General features: G+C 43.8%; 1 protein-coding gene and 1 non-coding gene across 5 annotated transcripts in view; one reads left to right on the forward strand and one right to left on the reverse strand.

Moving 5' to 3' along the window:
• Window positions 1-19,749, reverse strand: part of Fam47e (family with sequence similarity 47 member E) — a 57,098-nt gene that overhangs the window by 26,909 nt on the left and 10,440 nt on the right. For 2 of the 4 annotated variants that reach the window (XM_070012213.1, XM_070012212.1), the window contains exons 4-6: window positions 15,559-15,706; window positions 7,432-7,617; window positions 684-839 (exon numbers count right to left, since the gene is read on the reverse strand). In XM_070012213.1, coding sequence (XP_069868314.1) covers window positions 684-839; window positions 7,432-7,617; window positions 15,559-15,706 — 490 coding nt within the window. The remainder of the gene's footprint in view (window positions 1-683; window positions 840-7,431; window positions 7,618-15,558; window positions 15,707-19,749) is intronic. The other 2 variants (XM_070012215.1, XM_070012214.1) reach the window with 2 other exon arrangements.
• Window positions 4,486-4,592, forward strand: LOC138821115 (U6 spliceosomal RNA). The gene has a single exon (XR_011370055.1). It is a non-coding gene; the product is annotated as a U6 spliceosomal RNA (small nuclear RNA).

The raw sequence follows: 19,749 nt of genomic DNA on the forward strand, positions 1-19,749 counted from the left end.
TTTAAGTGGTAGAGTGCTAGCCTTTGAGCAAAAAAGCTGAGGGGTAGCACCCAAGCCCTGAGTTCAAGCCTGTGGCACAGTTCAAGTACTGGCACAGTACTCCCACAGGAGAGGGAGAGAGGAGGAAGGAGAAAGGAGAGGGAGACAGAGGGAGGGAAAAGGAGAGAGAGGAAAGGAGAGAGAGGAAGGGAGAGAGAGGGGGAAGGAGGGGGAGAAGAAGGGGGGAGGAAGAAGAGGAGGAAGAAGAAGAGGAAAAGGGGAGGGAGAAGAGGAGAAAGGGAGAAGGAGGAAAGGAGACAGAGAAGGAAGAAAGGAGAAAAAAATCCCAGTTGAAACTGAATTCTTTGATATTTGTCTCTTGCTGATAGAAAATAGGATTCCCATTAATTACCCCCACAATAAGCGGGTAATTATGACATCCTATCTAAGCACTGACTCACCTGCCCTTGGAGCAAGTATCTATGGGATGGTAAAGTACCATGAGTGGCAATCTCATCTTTAGAGACACAGAGTTCACCAGAAAGCCAGATTTCAAGTCCTGCTAATTACTCCTCCCCTACAATGTCACTGTTTCTGGGTTCGAGGTGCACTCTGTAAGACTTGGGGAGCCCCTATTACCTCAGAGGTAATGCATAGGATACAGAGGTCAGTCTAGATGATCAGATCCCAGCATACATACACACCTGCTGCTCAAGGTCCCTTCTCAGCCGCTCATCTTGTGCCTTACAGTAGACCTTGGGGTCCAGCAAGGGTTCATCAGCTCTTAGCTTTTTCCACAAGTTGGTGTGCAGGTACCAGGCTCCATAGCGCATCTTCACCCACTTTGCTTTAGGAGATTTCTGCAGAAAGCAACAAAATCCCAGGGTCCATAGTTGTGTTGTTGTTGATAGTGTTGTTTTAATGTTCATGATGTTTTGTTGTTGATGTTGATGTTTTTCTTGATTGGTTATTTCAATAAAAATCTAAGGCCCAGCTTATAAAAATGGCTATTATGATTTTTAGTCCCTGCTAAAGGATGTTATAAAGTTTCCATAGGCTTTGGTTTTGCAAAAAGACACATAAAAATATACATAATTGTGAAAATAATACAATGGTCAAGAATATGGTTTTTGGCTTTAAACAGACCTAGGTTCAAATCCAGCCTTCCTCCCCATAGCAGGGGCCAGTCCGTGGGTGAGATGCTGAAATGCTTTGTGAGAGATTACCTCCCACACAGCATCAAAGATTACAGGGGAGGGGCTGGGAAGGTGGCTCAGTGGTAGAGTGCTTGCCTTGCATGCATGAGGCCCTGGGTTCGATTCCTCAGCACCACATAAGCTGAAAAAGCCAGAAATGGTGCTGTGGCTCAAGTGGTAGAGCACTAGCCTTGAGCCTTGAGCTGAGGGACAGCACCCAGGCCCAGAGTTCAAGCCCCACAACTGACAAAAAAAAAAAAAAAAAAAAAAAAGATTACAGGGGAGGTTATAGTAAAACAGCCAGAAATCAGCTACATATCACATATCTCAGCCAATCAAAATATTGACTTATTCTAGGCCCAGTACTATGCTCTGCCTTACAAGTACACTATTTCCTTTTTTTTTTTTTGGTCAGTCATGGGGCTTGAACTCAGAGCTTGGGCACTGTCCCTGAGCTCCTTTGCTCAAGGCTGGTGCTTTGTCACTTTGAGCCATAGCTCCACTTCCAGTTCCTAGTGGTTAATTGGAGATGAGTCTCATGAACTTTCCAGGGCTGACTTCAACCTACAATCCTCAGAGCTCAGCCTCCTGAGTAGCTAGGATTACAGGCATGAGCCACTAGCACCTGCTAATACACAAATTTCAATGCATCCATTTGCGTCTATAATAAGAAGAGAGACGAGGAGGAGGAACTCTTAGACACCCTCAATATAGCACACCCAGACTGTAAAGGGGGCCTCTTGTTGGTCCTTAGCCTGATGCTGTGGCTCCAGCACCCACAGGTTGTCTCTTCACAAAAGGGACTTAACTCTTGGGGGAAGCCACAGTTCTCCTGGTCTCCTCTCTCTCACATTTAAACTATGGAGTCATGATTGTAGGGGATGTTCAGGAGTTCCATCAGATATGTCTATTCAAAACACAGAGAAGGCCATGGAGCACAGAGCTGTGCTGCACACAGTGTTGCAAGCGCACAAACGCCTTGCTGTTCACACTCCCTAGTGTCTTTGCACTGGCTGCTGCTTCTGCTGAGAAGTGCTTCCTCAAGAGACACACAGTCACCTATTTCATGGCCTTTGCACTTTCCTTTTCCTTCTGTCCTGTGTGTGTGTGTGTGTGTGTGTGTGTGTGTGTGTGTATGTGTGTGTGTGTGTGTGTGTGTGTGTGAGTGTGCCAGTACTATGGCTTGAACTTAAGGACTGGGGGCCTCCCTCTTAGCTTTCTCACTCATGGCTGGCTCTCTGTGACACATCCACTTCCAGCATTTTGGTGGTTAATTGGAGAGAAGAGTCTCATACTTTTCTGCCTGGGCAGGCTTCTCAATCCTCAGATGTCAACCTCCAGGGTAGCTAGGATTAAAGGCATGAGTCTCAGTGCCCAAATTCTGGTCTCGATTTTTTTTCTTTTTTCTTTTTTTTTTCTTTCCTTTCCTTTTCTTTCCTTCCTTCCCTCCTCTCTCTCCCCTCCCCCCACCCCAACCCTCCTGCCTAGGTGCTGTCCCTGAGCTTCTTTTGCTCAAGGCTAGTGTTCTACCACTTGAGCCATAGCTCCATTTCTGGCTTTTGGAGGGGATAGTTTACTGAAGATAAGAGTCTCACAGTCCTGCCTGGACTGGCTTCAAACTGTTGTTCTCAGTTCTCAGCCTCCTAAGTAGCTAGGATTATAAGCATGAGCCACCCGTGACCTGTGTGCCTCACTTTTCTTTCTTCTTTCTTTCTTTCTTTCTTTCTTTTCTCTCTTTCTTTTTTTTTTTTTTTTTTTTTTTTGTTTATCGTGGGGCTTGAACTCTGGGCCTGGGCGCTGTCCCTCAGCTCTTCAGCTCAAGGTGAGCACTCTACCACTTGAGCCACAGCGCCACGTCCAGTTTTCTGGTGGTTTATTGGAGATAGGAGTCTCACGGTCTTTCCTGTCGGGGCTGGCTTTGAACCACGATCCTCAGATCTCAGCCTCCTGAATAGCTAGGATTACCGGCGTGAGCCACCAGCTCCCGGCTCTTTTCTTTCCGTTCTTTCTTTCTTTCTTTCTTTTCTTCCTTTCTTTCTTTCTTTTTTTTTGTCAGTCATGAGCCTGAACTCTGGGCCTGGGCACTGTCCCTCAGCTCTTCAGCTCAAGGCTAGCGCTCTACCACTTGGGCCACAGTGCCACTTCCAGCTTTTTCTGCTTATGTGGTGCTGAGGAATGGAACCCAGGGCCTCATGCATACAAGGCAAGTGCTCTACCACTGAGCCACCTTCCCAGCCCTTGCCTCACTTTTCTTTCTTCTTTCTTTCCTTTCTTTTTCTTTCTTCTTTCTTTCTTTCTTTTTCTTTCTTCTTTCTTTCTTTCTTTCTCCCTTCCTTCCTTCCTTCCTTCCATGCTTTCCTTCCTTCTTTTTCTTTCTCTTTTTCTTTTTCTTTCTCTGTCTTTGCTTCCTTTCTTCCTTCCTTCCTTCCTTCCTTCTTTCTTTCTTTTTTCTTTCTTTCTTTCTTGCCAGTCCTGGGGCTTGAACTCAGGTTCTGGGCACTATCCCTGAACTTAATTTGCTCAAGGCTAGCACTCTATCTACCACTTGAGCCACAGTGTAACTTCCAACTTTTTTTCTGTTTATGTGGTATTGAGGAATTGAACCCAGGCCTTCATGCATGCTAGGCAAGGGCTCTACCACTAAGCCACATCCCAGCCCTTGCCTCACTTTTCTTTTTATTTACTTATGTACTTTCGTACGTACGTGTATATGTATGTATGCATGCATGTGTATGTATGTATTATTGGTCCTGAGGCTTGAACTCTGGGCCTGAGTCCTGTCCATAAGCGCTTCAGCTCAAGGAAAAAGCTCTACTACTTGAGCCACACAGTACCACTTCCAGTTTTCTGGTTGTTTATTAGAGATAGGAGTCTCACAGACTTTCCTACCCAGCCTGGCTTTGAACCCTGATCCTCAAATCTCAGCCTCTTCAGGAGCTAGGATTGATTACAGGCATGAGCCACCTGTGCCTGGCAGCCTCACTTTTCCTGAATGGTGTTTATCACCAATAATCTACTATATATCTTCTGAATCTTTGCCTGCATCTCCTCTCATCCTGTAAAATACAAGCTGTGAAGCTTATCCTCTGTTATATCTCTCAGGATCTAGAACAATGCTTAGGATAAAATAGTTTTTCAATAAATATTTGTTAAATTAAAATCAGGCATTTTAACTTTGGCACTATTGATATTCAGGATTAGGGGGAAATGGCTCATCTATGCCTGGTAAGACATTTAGTAGGATTCCTGGCATCTATCCAAAACACATCAGCAGTACCTCAAGTTGTGACCATCAAAAATGCCACTTCCAGTGTTCGCTTCAGCAACACATATACTAAAATTGGAACGATACAGAGAAGATTAGCATGGCCCCTGTGCAAGGATGACACACAAATTCGTGAAGCGTTCCATATTTTTTAAGTGAAGTAAGCCAGGCCCAAAGAAACATAGGTCCCATGGTTTCCCTTATTTGTAATATCTAGTATATGTATGAGTCAAGCAGAAAAGGTCAGATAATGTGATGTCAGGAAAATGAACCCTTAGATGTGTATTTTAATGTTTTTTTCTTTCATGCATGTGTTTCTAACGCATTTATAAGATTATCTCTTTGTTGCTTTGTATGTCCCTCCCCCACAGTATAACCTCTGCTTTCACTATATTTGATGTCAGTATAACTTGTGGAGGAGATGGGGAAAAACCAGTTGTTTAAGGATACAGGTGGACCTGTTGCAACAATGAGAAGTACAAGTTGTCATTCCAAAACGAGCTTTACAACGTCGGTGGGGGGGGGGGGGGAAGGAGAAGATTGGGATTGGGGGGGAGGGGGGAGGCTGGGAAGGGATGTGAAGGGTAAACAAAGGAGGAGGCTGCAATGCTTGGTAAGAAATGTACGCATTATCCTGCCCACGTAATTGTAACTCCTCTGTACAGTATGTTCACAAATAAAATTAAATTAAATTAAAAAAAAATGCCACTTCCACACATTGTCAGATGTCTTAAGAGGAGGGAAAAGGGCAAAATATCCCTTGACTGAGAACCACTGAATTAAAGGAAGGAGAGAAGAAAAGAAAAGGGAGAAGGAGTGAAAGGAGGGGAGAAAACCAGTATTGGTACTAGTGCTACACTGAAGGACTGGGGTTCTGGAACATGTACTATTGCTGGCTAACTGCTGAGCTATCAAGATTCAGCATAAAAGGTTTCTTCTCCAAAGTCTTTATTGGACCTGCTCATGTCTGATACCCCAGCTACACAGGAAGCTGAGATCTTAGGATCCCAGGCAGAAAAGTCCATAAGACGCTTAACCACCAAAGAGCTGGAAGTGGAGCTGTGGTTCAAGTGAGAGAGTGTCAGCCTTGAGCAAAAAGGCTAAGGGACAGTGCCTAGGTCCTGGGTTCAAGCTTCAGTACACACACACACACACACACACACACACACACACACACACACACACACACACACACACACACACGAGATTTTTTTTAAGGAAGATAAAGTCTTTATTAGAATGGCCCCATCTCATGCCTGATGGAATTGCCACCATTAGTCATTTTCCTATTGACCCCAGAAGCTGTCTCCTAGCTTTGTGTGTGCTAGTATAATCCCCACCTTTGGTCCTCAGCTCCACCTAGACCTGAGCTCCTCCCTTCCCTAGAGTTCCTGAAATACAGCTGGCCCCTCTCCCTCTCCACCCAGACCCACCTGCGCATGCACCTACCTCACTACCTGACCCCAGAACCACCTGCCACTTGAATAGGAACACGTGCTCTCTCTCTCAGGAAATATGGCCCCTCTAATAAACCTTAGAATGATCTTTCTCCTGTGCCTGCCTGCCTCCATGTGGTCTTCTGGGATGGTCGTGAAGGATCATTACTGTGTGGTTTGCGCCCAGCACTTTGGACACATGGATGCTCACCAATGTTTGATGGGTGAATGGATATACAGAGCAAAGAGAAATATGCTAAGCTAGAGCAAAGAGTGCTGTTAGAGTTTAGAACAAATTAACGTCAATAAGGGAACCTGGGGGAAAAAAATCTCTGTGTGGAGAGATTAGCATATGCTCTGTGTCTGAAAGCATATTGGACATCGCTTGGGAAGATGGCAACTTCAGACAGGACTCACTCAACACAGCTAAGGTAGCAGGAAAGCTGGCCTTTAAAGAATAAGCAAAAAGCAGAGGACCACAGTTCTGAGAATTCTACATAAAGGAGAAAAATTAAGATGGGAATTTCTATTTCTATATGACGGATTGAATTGACCCTCCCACCTAAAACATCTGAAAAAGGAAAGAAGAAAACCAATAAGAAAAAAAAAAAAAACCCAATGTTTTTCAAGATCCTGGATGTCAGGGAACAAAAGCTGATAATCCCTCAGGGACCAGCAACAAACAAGGTAAGTGCCATAATTACAGCCAGCTCACTGCCTGGCAAGAGATTCCAGATCACACACAGCAAGGAAGACTGGAAAGAGCCCAGGGGATTCTCTAAACTGAGGATTCCAGGGAGACCAAGCCACCTAAAGTTTACAGCACATACTAATAGAAAAAAGAGAGTTACCTGCACAGAGAGCACACGTTTGTAGTACCTCTAAGACAGTGACATCTGGGCTGTGAACAGAATTGCCTCCATTTTCAGTCACTTAGAAAACACATCACAATCACATGCTCCTGGGCTGGGAAGGTGGCTCAGTGGTAGAGCGCTTGCCTTGCATGCATGAGACCCTGGGTTCGATTCCTCAGCACCATATAAGAAAAAAGAAAAAAGCCGGAAAGTGGCACTGTGGCTCAAGTGATAGAGCACTAGCCTTGAGCTGAAGAACTGAGAGACAGCGCCCAGGCCCAGAGTTCAGGCCCTACGATTGGACCCCCCTCTCTCCCCCAAAAAAAGATTGGGCCTTGGACTGGGAGTATGGCAAACTGATATTGTGCCTAACTAATAAATGTAAGGCCCTGAGTGCAAATTCTAGTTTCGGAAAAAAAAAAATCACATCCTCCTTTGCTCAGAGGGCTGCTGAGTGTGTGCCCCTCTGTGTGTGTGTGTGTGTGTGTGTGTGTGTGTGTCTGCGCACGCGCACACACACACACACCACACACACAGAGCTTAGAGGAGATGGCTGGAGGGCTCTGTGGATGGTGAGTTGCTGGTGTTCAATGCTGCTGGGGTTGGCACAGGAGCAGGAGCAGAATTCAGGGATATTTAGGGCTTTAAAGCATCTGAATTAATATCTTAGATTTTCTCAATAGGCTCCCTTCTGCAGTCACCTGGGGTTTCTGGAATTTCCTCTTCTGATCTGGTTTCTGGAAGAATCCTGTGTCCTGCAGATTCTTATACTTCTTTGGCTCCAGAGGAACCTGGTTTAGCCTGGTCCTGTGGAGCACATCACAGCTCTGTTTGCTCTTAAGTTCAAATTGTTGCAGGATGGACTCTTCATGGATGTCTGGAATTCCCTGGAAAAGCCACAGTGCCTGTACTGAGTACAAATGGATTCCTCTGTCATGGCGGGGGGGGGGGGGGGGAGAGGGGAAAGGGGGGCAGTGCAAGGTTGGGGCAGCATGTACTGCAGGTAAGTACTTGGAGCCCAGGTGCAGGTGACTCATGCCTGTGATCCTAGCTACTCAGGAAGCTGAGATTTGGCCTGGGAAGGTGGCTCAGTGGTAGAGCGCTTGTCTTGCATGCATGAGGCCCTGGGTTCCATTCTTCAGCACCACATAAGCAAAAAGAAAAAAGCCGGAAGTGGCGCTGTGGCTCAAGTGGTAGAGCGCTAGCCTTTTGCTGAAGAGCTGAGGTACAGCACCCAGGTCCAGAATTCAGGCCCCACGACAGGAACAAAAAACAAAACAAAACAAAAGGAAGCTGAGATTTAAGACTCATGGTTCAAGGCCAGCCCAGGCAAGAAAGTCCATAATGCTCTTCTCTCCAATTAAGCACCAAAAAAGCTGGAAATGGAGCTGTGGTTCAAGTAGAAGAGTGCTAGCCTTGAGCAAAAAAGCTAAGAGACATCACTGAGGCCCTAAGTTCAAGCCTCCAGGACTGACACAAAACTAACCAAACAAAAAAGAAGTACTTGGAGAGTGGAGGGCATTGTCAGTACCTCAACAGACAGTTCAGAGCAGGAAAGTAAGGCCTACTTGATCAGAAGCAAACCCTTTCTCCTCTCTTTTTATTAATCATGAAGTTTCATTATGACATTCCCACACATGCATATAATGTACTTTGCTCACAGTCACCCCTTCTAATACCTTTTCCTTTATTTCCTTCCTTCCTTTCCTTCTTTCCCTTCTTTTTTTCCCCTCCTTCCTTTTCTTCTTTTTCTTTCCTTTCTTTCTTTTCTTTTCCTTTCTTTCCTTCTTTCCTTTCTTTCCTTCCTTTCCTTTTCTTTCTCTTTCTTTCTTTCTTTCTTTCAGTACTAGAGCTGGAACTCACAGTCTCACACATGCTAAGCAGGTGTTCTACCACTTGAACCATGTCTCCCCTTCTGACTTTTTTTGTAGGACTTGAACTGGAGGCCTGAGCACTGTCCCTGAGCTACCACTTTGAGCCAAAGTGCCACTTCTGGTTTTCTGGTGGTTAATTGGATATAAGAATCTTACCGGGCTGGTTTCAAACTGCAATCTCAGATTTCAGCTTCCTGATTAGCTAGGGTTATGGGTCTTTTTATATCTGTGACTAAGGGCACCACCGGTGTCCACCATGGTTTTCTAATTGTAGTGAGGAAAAACTTTGTGGTCTTGCGCTGGTAATCTGAATTACTAAAATGATGCATGCAATGGCAATAACTAGGTTGTTTAACCAATTACTATCTGTTAAGAAATATTTACCAGCCAGGCGCCGGTGGCTCACGTGGTGGCTCACGTCTGTAATCCTAGCTACTCAGGAGGCTGAGATCTGAGGATCACGGTTCAAAGCCAGCCCGGGAAGGAAAGACCATGAGACTCTTATCTCCAATAAACCACTAGAAAACCAGAATTGGCACTGTGGCTCAAGGGTAGAGTGCTTGCCTTGAGCTGAAGAGCTGAGGGACAGCACCCAAGCTCAGAGTTCAAGCCCCACAACTGACAGGAAAAAAAAAAATTACCATGACTCTCTAATTCTGTTATCTTAGCAGATTGGGTCCCTCATTGGAGCATTTGTGGTCAGGCCCCTAGATGCTGGCTCTTACAAGTACTTCTTTGTCAAACCTGGTTAGCTTTACAAACTTTTTCAAAATATAATTTTATTGTTATTATGGTGGTATTGTACAGAGGACTGCCATTTTGTAAGTTAGGTAGTGAGGACATCTCTTTTTTGGAGGGAGGGGACAATGTCACCCCTTCCTTTACTTTCCCCCAGTTCTCCCTCCTATCCAGCTTTCTAAACTGAATGGACGTTAGGTGAGCCCTGCTTTTAGGAGCTATTTCTGTTCATCTCTCTGTTGGCTAAATTTGCACAAAAAGCGTCTTACTGGCACCCGCTGCCACCTGCCACCCTCCTCCAACGTGAGATCAGACCAATTGGGACATCACATCTCTGCAGTCTGGAGAGACCTACTGGGACAAAGCTTATCCTAGTAACAAGGGACCCACACAAGTAGCTGGAAAAAAAACTCTTTCATACAGGAGGGGATATTGCCAATTCCAAGGAGTCACTAATGATTGCCCTTTCTTTCACTCCTTCTCTCTTTCTTTCTTTCTTTTCTTTTTTTCTTTCCTTTCTTTCTTTCTACAGCTATTTGATTTTAATAAAAATGTGAAAAAATAAAAAATGGACAATACATGAAAATAAACATTTCTCTACAAAGATAAACAAAAGGCATTAACAATGGCTAACACTGTCCATCTTCAGTGAAAAATAAATCAAACCCACAGATGGATGAGAGCTTCCCAGATCTATATGATCCACATTTGAAAAGCATCTCAGAGTACCTCATGAATAAAGGCTATTTTGTTGTGGCTTGTGGCGGGCAGAGCCCACACAACCTTTCTGGCTCAGCAGCTAGCAGAGACCACTAGGGTTGCATCCCTGTAGCAGGCAACGCCTGTTTAGCACTGCAGCTCAGTATCAGACAATGCCTGCCAGGGTTGCAGCATCACTGCCAGGGCTGCTGAGCTTCCAGGGCTGAGTCTTCTCAGGTTCTTGCCTGAGGAATTTCGACAAATGAAGTTTGGGACAATGAAGGATAAGTGTGAAGAACTTTGTTCAGCAGAGCAGTGTTTAGCTCGATGTCTGCTGCCACCACTGTTGCTCTGCCTGTCCATCACTGTGTTTGTTCATCAAGTCTTCATCCTTTTTTCTTCGGGTGCTCTCTCTGTACCTGTGTCTTTTGTCTTTCAGCCTCTGTCTGACCCAGTAGCTTAAACTCTGGGCTGTGATCTGATTGGTTAATACTATTATAATTAGGTCAGGTCCCCAAATGTCCTTCTGATTGGCTGTTAATCAGGTCCCATCTGCAATTCCTCTCTAGGATCATGGGAAGGCTATGGACACTAGGAGGGGCAAGAGAGAGGCAGAGGCAAGATGTTCTGAACTCCCCCCCCCCCCCCGTCATTATAATGGCCTATAATGTTTGTGAATTCTATAAGCTTTGACAATACAACTATTTCTATATCATGGGGTGATATGTACATTTCTTTCCTTTTACTTAGTGTAAGCTCTTCCCTCTTTCCTTCTCATTCCCTCCCTTCTATCATTGTCTTTTAGTTCATTTCCATCAATGTCCAGTGCAGCTGATGGGCCCTTCAGTTGTATGTTTCCCTTTCTAAAATCGCTAAAGTCTAGATGCTGAGAGGAGATAAACCCAAAGTGTGCTTATGCCTGATGCCAAGGTCTGTTTACCCTCCATCTGGATAGAAACATACACTCACATTCCTTCCTTCCTTCCTTGCTTCCTTCTTTCCCTCCCTCCCTCCCTCCTTCCTTCCTCCCTTCTTCTTTCTTTTCTTTTTCTTTTCTATATTTTTTTTTCCAGTCCTGGGGCTTGAACTCAGGGCCTGAGCACTGTCCCTGAGCTGCTTGTGCTCAAAGCTAGCACTCTACCACTTAAGCCACAGTGCCACTTTTGGCTTTTTCTGTTTATGTGGTACTGAGGAATGGAACCCAGCGCTTCATGCATGCTAGCAAGCATTCTACCACTAAGCCACATTTCTAGCCCACCCTGCCTTTCTTTTTTCTTTCTTCCTTCCTTTCTTCCTTCTTTTCTTTCTTTTCTTTCTTTCTTTTTTTCTTTCTTTCTTTCTTCCTTCCTTCCTTCCTTCCTTCCTACCTTCCTTCCTTCCTTTCTCTTTTTCTTTTTTTCTTTCTTTCCTTTCTTTCATGTTTGTGTCAGTCCTGGGGCTTGAAGTCAGGGCCTGGGCACTATACCTGATTTTTTTTATTTCTTTCTTTTAAAAAAATTATTTTATTGTTAAGATGCTGTACATAGGGGTTACAGTTACAGGAGTAAGGTAGTGAGTACATTTCTTGTTGAGCATTGTTACCTCTCTCCCTTATTGTTCTTTCACTATCCCTTCCCTCCCCGATACCTGATATTTTTGTTAAAAGATAACACTCTACCACTTGAGCCACACCTCAATTTCCAACTTTTTAAAAAAGTAGTTTATTGGAGATAAGAGTCTCATAGACTTTCCTGCCTAAGCTCACTTCTAGCTACAATCTTCAGATCTCAGGCTCCTGAGTACTTAGGATTACAGGCATGAGCCACTGGTACCTAGCCTGTTTTCTATAGATTCTACAGTTTCTATAAATGCAGAGAAGCACAAATTCCCCACCTCTTTTTTGGTACTTACATTGCTAATGTTTTCACCAAGTTTGTTTCCTTAGCCTAAAATAAATGAATCTGTATATGGTAATGAAAATGACTTTCTCCAACAAAAGTCCCAGGACCCCTAGATAAACGCTCTGGAGAATATCCTGACTAATTGTCACATTTGAAGCCCCAAGCTATCAAGAAGTAGCCAGAACTACTTTGCCAGGGAAAACTTGTTAGGCAAGATTAGGAGGAGGTCACAGGGAGGTTGTAGGCTCCAAGATGTTATAAAAATCCTAAAAGTGGAACTGTGACTCAAAGTGGTAGAGCACTACCTTTGAGTGAAAGAGCTCAGGGACAGCACCCAGCCTCTTGAGTTCAAGCCCCATGATAAAAAAAAAAAATGGAGGGGCAAAGGGTAAGCCAGTGCAGCAGTGATACTTATTAGACACTATGTTTTTTCTTTTTTTTCTTTTTTTTTGGTGTGGGGGGAGGGTCTGGTCATGGGGCCTGAGCTCTTCAGCTCAAGGCTAGCGCTCTACCACTTGAGCCACAGTGCCACGTCTGGCTTTTTTCTTATGTGGTGCTGAGGAATCGAACCCAGGGCCTCAGGCATGCAAGGCAAGTGCTCTACCACTGAGCCACCTTCCTAGCTCCTAGACACTATGTTGAAAATGAACTATTCAACTTGACAGGAGGGGAAAACTGAGAGAGAGCAAGGGAAGGGTGATATTGTTCAAAAAAAATTCTGTCTTATGGAACTGTAATTCCTCTGTATATCATCTTCATACTAACAATATAAATAAATAATAAAAAGAAGGCTGGGCACTGGTGGCACCTATAATCTCAGGAGGCTGAGATCTAAGGATCATGGTTCAAAGCCAGCTGGGGCAAGAAAGTCTGTGACACTCTTATCTCCAATTAACCACCACAAAACCGGAAGTGGTGCTGTGGCTCAAGTGGTAGAGTGCTTGTGTTGAGCTGAAGAGCTGAGGGACAGGACCCAGCCCCAGAGTTCAAGCCCCATGACCAACAATAAATAAATAAATTAATTAATAATCAAAAGGAAATAAACAAGGAAGTCAAGACTTATATTTCAAATAAATCAATCTTAAAGAACAGGTTTAAAGGTATCATGACTAGCCTGGTGGCCCTTAGCAAAGAGTTAGTCCACCAGCAAGGGGAGGACAGATCATCTAATATGTCAAAGCTTTCACAAAATCCCTAGACCAAGGAGCTCAGCTGGGCTGTCTTTGTGAGAATTCTGCGTTTATTCCTGTCAATAAAACTCAGCTCTTTTGGCTCAGTTAAAACAACAACAATAACAACAACATTGCATGACACCACAGTCAAATGGCCATGTCCAGGACTGCTCTCAGTGATACCTCTAAAGGTATTTTCCAGACTCCCATAGACATGGCAATGTCCATGAGCCCCATTGAAGGAGGCTATCTTTGTCAGCCATGTGTTGTACGTGAGTGACACATAAACCTCCCCACTTCCTTTGCCAGCCAAAGCTGGTGGGGGTAGAGATGGACACACTAAGAGTATCCAATCTATAGTCTAACTGTCCCCTGTGATATGGCTGAATACTGACAGAATCTCACTCTTTCCACTTAGGGTGAGGAGGAGGGGAGGAAAAGGAGGAGAAGATAGGGGAGGGGAAGGAAGGAAGAAGAGGGCTGGGGGAAAGAATTGGAAGGCAGGAAGATTTTAGTGACTAGGTTTTATAACATTTCTCAGGAAAAGACCTTGAGAATGGAGTCAGATAAATTGGTCAACAAGAGCTAGGGACAGTCCTTAAAAATATTTCAACAGGCGCTGGGAAAGTGGCTCAGTGGTAGAGTGCTTGCCTTGCATGCCTGAGGCCCTGGGTTCGATTCCCCAGCACCACATAAGCAAAAAGAAAAAAGCCGGAAGTGGCACTATGGCTCAAGTGGTAGAGCGCTAGCCTTGAGCTGAAGAGCTGAGGGACAGTGCCCAGGCCCAGAGTTCAGGCCCCATGACTGGAACCCCCCCCAAAATATATATATATACATTTCGACACCTGTATCCACCTATGCCTGAGTCTCCTAATACTGCTGGGTAACTCCATTTTGTCCTTTAAACCAATGTGAATTCTATTGGGGTCTAAAGTGCAGTCTATTGACTAAAACTGATACACCAATGTGAGGTATACATAAATGTCAGAAGTTCTTTTTTTGGGGGGGTGGTAGGGGTCCGGTCGTGGGCCTGAACTCTGGGCCTGTGCGCTGTCCCTCAGCTCTTCAGCTCAAAGCTAGTGCTCTACCACTTGAGCCACAGCGCCACTTCCGGCTTTTTTTTCCCTGCTTATGTGGTGCTAAGGAATCGAACCCAGGGTCTCATGCATGCAAGGCAAGCTCTCTACCACTGAGCCATCTTCCCAGCCCCTGTCAGAAGTTCTTAAATCAAGGAACAGCATCAGGAACCTAAACATCTAGGAGATTCAGAAACAGGAAAAAGTATTCAAATGGTTTCTCAGAAGTGAGCTGAAGGTGTGGCTAAAGTGGCAGAGCACTGGCAGCTGAGCAAGCTGAGCAAGCTTGAGGCCCTGAGTTCAAACTCTGGTACCAGCAAAAATAGATAGATAATAGATATCTAGGTAGGTAGATAGACAGACAGACAGACAGACAGACAAACAGATAGATAGATAGATAATCCGTTTGAAAAAAGGGCAAGGAAAAGATTGGACAACTAAACCAAAAGCATAGCTGCCTAGGTATTTATAGCTAAGTAAACTAATAAACATGAATTGGAGTAGGAAAAAGAAAACATAGTAGTAACATAGAAAATTATACTATAAAGGGATGGAGGTGTGGCTCAAGTGGTAAATCACCATTTTTGGCAAGTACAAGGTCCTGAGTTCAAACCCCACTACTGGCAGAAAGGAAGGAAGGAAGAAAGAAAGAAAGAAAGAAAGAAAGAAAGAAAGAAAGAAAGAAAGAAAGAAAGAAAGAAAGAAAGAAAGAAAGAAAGAAAGAAAGAAAGGAAGGAAGGAAGGAAGGATGGAAGGAAGAAAGAGAGGAAGAGAGAGAGGAAGAGAGAGAGGAAGAGAGAGGGAGGAAAGGAGGAAGGGAGGGAGGGAGGAAGGAAGGAGGAAAGGAAGGAAGGAAGGAGAAAAGAAAGAAAGGAAGAAAGAAAGAAAGAAAATTAAAATATGAAGCAACCATGTTATAAGATACAATCAAATATTCAAACTAGCTTCAAGCTTGCAAACTTTCCAGAAATTTCATCCACTAGAAACATTTCTATTATAAGTGATGGGAGCGACTAATTCTTTCATGACTCTGATGATTCAACTGATTTTATTCATGCACTGTTTTTTTTTTGTTGTTTTTTTTTTTGTTGGTCGTGGGGCTTGAACTCTGGGCCTGGGCGTTGTCCCTCAGCTCTTCAGCTCAAGGCAAGTGCTCTACCACTTGAGCTACAGCACCACTTCCGGTTTTCTGGTGGTTTATTGGAGATAGGAGTCTCACGGTCTTTCTTGCCCGGGCTGGCTTTGAACCGCGATCCTCAGATCTCAGCCTCCTGAGTAGCTAGGATTACAGGTGTGAGCCACCAGCACCCGGCTATGCACTGTTTTTTTTTTTAAACCACTTTTGAGCTTGACTTTCAATAGCAGGTAGATGTACTGCTAGTAACTTACCAAAGTTGTAGTCCAGTTGCAGAAGTCTCTGATGCCTTTGAGGACGTTTTTGTGAACACGAGGACCGTCTTCATGGACCAAACCCATTTCATGTGGCTTTTCTTTATAAAGCCACTGTCCTGGAAGCAACACGGGAGCCTTGTTGGAACTAAAAGTGATGACGGTACAAAGAATTACAATATGAAACACAATGAACTGAGGTAGATTCCAATCCATACCCTGGAAAAAGGAGATCTTAAAGCAAAGATTTCTAGCATTCTCTTACAAACCTTTACAATCTGTATTTTAATTTTTCAGAGATTATATTCTAGTTTGGGTACATTGGCACTTACCTCTAAATCCAGTACTTTGGAGGCAGAAAATAGGAGGCTTGAAGGTTAAAGCCAGTCTAGGCCAAAGGTTAGCAAAACCCTATCTTAACAAACAAGTCAGGCATGGCAGTCCCCTAATCTCAGTTTCCTCCGCAGCTAGGATTATAAGTGTGAGCCGCTTGCACTTGCTGATTTTAGAAATTTTTTCCCTCTGGACTATAGCAAAAGGTTCCTCATTACTCTTTCTGTATATTTCCTCTGTCTCCACTTCCCAGTCTATTTTCTCCAGTGAGCACAAATTCATTACACTTCACTAAATTTAGCCTCCTCAAATAATGACTTTTAAAAAAACTTAGAGCCAGGCACCAAAGTCTCATGTCTGTAATTTTAGCTACTCAGGAGGCTGAGATCTGAGTATCACAGTTCAAAGCCAGTCTAGGCAGGACAGTCTATTAGACTCTTATCTCCTCTAAACTACCAAATAGCCAGAAGTGGAGCTGTGGCTCAAGTGGTAGAGCACTACCTTTGAGCACAAGAATCTCAAGGACAGTACCCAGGCCCTGAGTTCAAGATCTATAACTGGCACACACAGACACATAGACACACACACACACACACACACACACACACACACACACACACACACACACACACCCCTTAGATCAATTTGTCTGCCAGTATAGTCATAACATTTACCATTTCTTTTTTTTTATTTGATGTTATTTTATAGATTTAGAAGAAAATATACCATTTCTAAATTCTGAAGCCAGCACAATGGCTCACAACTGTAGTCCAGTATACTTGGAGAGAGGATACTGGGGTTTTTAGTCAGAATAAGGAAGCAATGGGAAAAATTTGAGCACAGGAATGACTCTATTTAAGTATTTTAGGAAATGACAAGTAGACTTAAAAGAGGAGAGCCGGGGTGGAGGCCATAATCAGTTAGTAAGCTACTAGAATAATCCAGGCGGAAGATGCTGGTATCTTGGAATGGACTAGTAGTAGTAGAGAGGTTAGACCTTAGGCTACAAACACAAAATCATTACAATCTGTGGTTAGATTGTTCTAAGACCAACTGAAAGAATGGAGTTGCTATTTACTGACCAAGGAAAGACAGAACAAGAAATAGATTTCAGGAAGAAATCAAAGTTCCATTTAGGGTTAGGCATGATGGCTAGTGTCTGTAATCCCAGCTAAACTCAGAGGTGGCAATCAAGAGGATCACAGTTCAAGACATCCTAAATAAAGTTTTGCAAGACTTCAATTCAACCAGGTAAAAGTTGAACATCATGACACATGCCTTTCATACCAACTACATGGGAAGTGTGAATAGGGGGATCACAGTCTAGGCCAGTTCAGGCAAAAAGCAATCCCTGTTCCAAAAGTAGCAAATGCAAAAACAGGCAGGAAGGCTGGCCTTAAGTGATAGAGCATCTGCGTGACAAGCAGGTCCTAAGTTCAAACCCCAATACTCCCAAGTTTAGAACTTGTCCAATCTGAGCTGCGGATTCTACACTCAAAGATGAAGGCTGATTTGTCCAAATGTAGGTGGTCCAGACAAGGTCATTCTGATGGGCATGAATGTACAGACAAGATGGCAGAGAAGCACTGTAAGGCTTAAAGGCAGAGAACAGAGACCAGAAGGAAGATGAGGAGGCAGGAGGAAAACCAACAAAAATGAATATTTCAGAAGCCAAATGAAGATGGTACTATGAGAAAGAAACATCAATTGTGTTCATGTTGTTAATACATTACATATGATGAATGAGGAAAACAGCTTTAGTAATGTGTACATCAACAATGACCTTAACCAAGGCCAAGGCCACTGAGAAAGAGTGAGGTTGGGGGGCTGGGAAGATGGCTCAGTGGTAGAGCGCTTGCCTTGCATGCCTGAGGCCCTGGGTTCGATTCCTCAGCATCATCACGTAAGCAAAAAAGAAAAAAGCCAGAAGTGGCGCTGTGGCTCAAGTGGTAGAGTGCTAGCCTTGAGCTGAAGAGCTGAGGGACAGCGCCCAGGCCCAGAGTTCAGGCCCCATGTCCGGAACCCCCCCCCCCAAAAAAAAAAAAGAAAGAAAGAAAGAAAGAGTGTGGTTGGAAGGACTGACACTTTTAAAAGGGATTTTATCCTAAGGTAAGGAGAGACTATGTGATGGAGAAGAGAGGTATTACCTCATGCTGTAGTAGGCTCATAATGGCTGCCAGAGAGATCAAGCGCTAATCCTTGGAACTCTAAGTGTTCCTTTATTTGGAAAGAGTCTTTGCAGGTATGCTTTAGTTAAAGCTTTTGAGATGGGGAGATTACCTTGGATTATTTAAGTGGGCCTTCAATGAGGTTCTAAGTGTACTCATAGGAAAGAGGCAGAGGAAGACCACAAAGATGGGGAAAGCAATATGAAGACAGAGCAGACAGTGACATAAAGTTGCTGGGCCTGATGACTGGAGTGCTGTGGCTACAAGCCAAGGAATGTGAGCAGCCATCAGGAGCTGGAGGAGGTGAGTGATTAATTCTCCCCTAGATATTCTGAAGGAAAGATGGCTCTGCCAACTCTGATTTCAGCTCGATGATACGGAGTTCAGCCTTCTGACTTCCAGAGCTGAGACATAATAAAATTTTAAGCCAGCAAGTGTGTGTTGTTTGTACAGCAATCAAAGGAGACTAATACAGAAAAAACTTACCATTACAAAGCATCATCACAGAAACAACCAAGATTCAGAACATATTAAGGGTATATTTCTCAGACCTTTATTCTAATAAGTTTGAGAATCTGGAAGAAATGGAAGAATTTCTAGCAAATATTGACATTCCCAAACTAAACCAAGATGATTTAAATCAACTTAACAGACCCATATCAAGCATCGAAATAGAAGCAGCAATAAGAGCCCTCCCATCCAGGACTGGATGGATTTACATCCATCTTAATTCTGCAAGACCTTCAAAGCAGAACTCACACCAATACTCCTCCAACTTCTCAATGAAATTTAACGTGAAAGTTACTACCAAACTCTTTCTACGAAGCCATCATAACCCTCATCCCAAACCAGGCAGGGACTCAAAGAAAGAGAACTATAGACCCATTTCTTTGATGAACATCAATTCAAAACTTCTCAATAAAATTCTGGCCAATTGACTTCAACAATTCTACAAAAAAAAAATCATACACTATGATCAAACAGGATTCATTTCAGGGATGCAAAGCTGGTTCAATATATGCAAATCAATGAATATAATTCATCACATCAACAAAAGCAAGATAAGAGCCACATGGTTATCTCAATAGATGCATAAAAAGCATTTGACAAGATCCAACACCACTTTATGATGAAAGCTCTGGAAAAATTAGGAATCCATGAAACATTCCTCAATATAATAAAGGCTGTGTATGACAAACCTACAGCCAGCATTATACTTAATGGCAAAAAGCTAAAGCCATTTCCTCTCAATTCAGAAACAAGACAAGGATGACCACTCTCTCCACTTCTCTTCAATTTAGTACTAGAATGCCTAGCTACAGCAATAAGACAAGATGCAAACATAATGGGGATCCAAATAGGGAAAGATGAAGTAAAACTCCCCCTCTTTGCAGATGACATGATCTTGTATTTAAAGAACCACATGGACTCCACTCCCAAGTTACTGGAGCTGATTCGAAACTTTGGCAAAGTAGCAGGGTATAAAATTAACCCTCGGGGCTGGGAAGGTGGCTCAGTGGTAGAGTACTTGCCTTGCATGCTCGAAGCCCTGGGTTCGATTCCTCAGCACCACATAAGAAAAAAGCCGAAAGTGGTGCTATGGCTCAAGTGGTAGAGTGCTAGCCTTGAGCTGAAGAGCTGAGGGACAGCGCCCAGGCCCAGAGTTCAGGCCCCACGACCGGTAAAAAAA

Source organism: Dipodomys merriami, unplaced genomic scaffold (genome assembly GCF_024711535.1).
Source record: "Dipodomys merriami isolate MVZ:Mamm:240054 unplaced genomic scaffold, mDipMer1.0.p SCAF_9, whole genome shotgun sequence".
NCBI lineage: Eukaryota > Metazoa > Chordata > Mammalia > Rodentia > Heteromyidae > Dipodomys > Dipodomys merriami.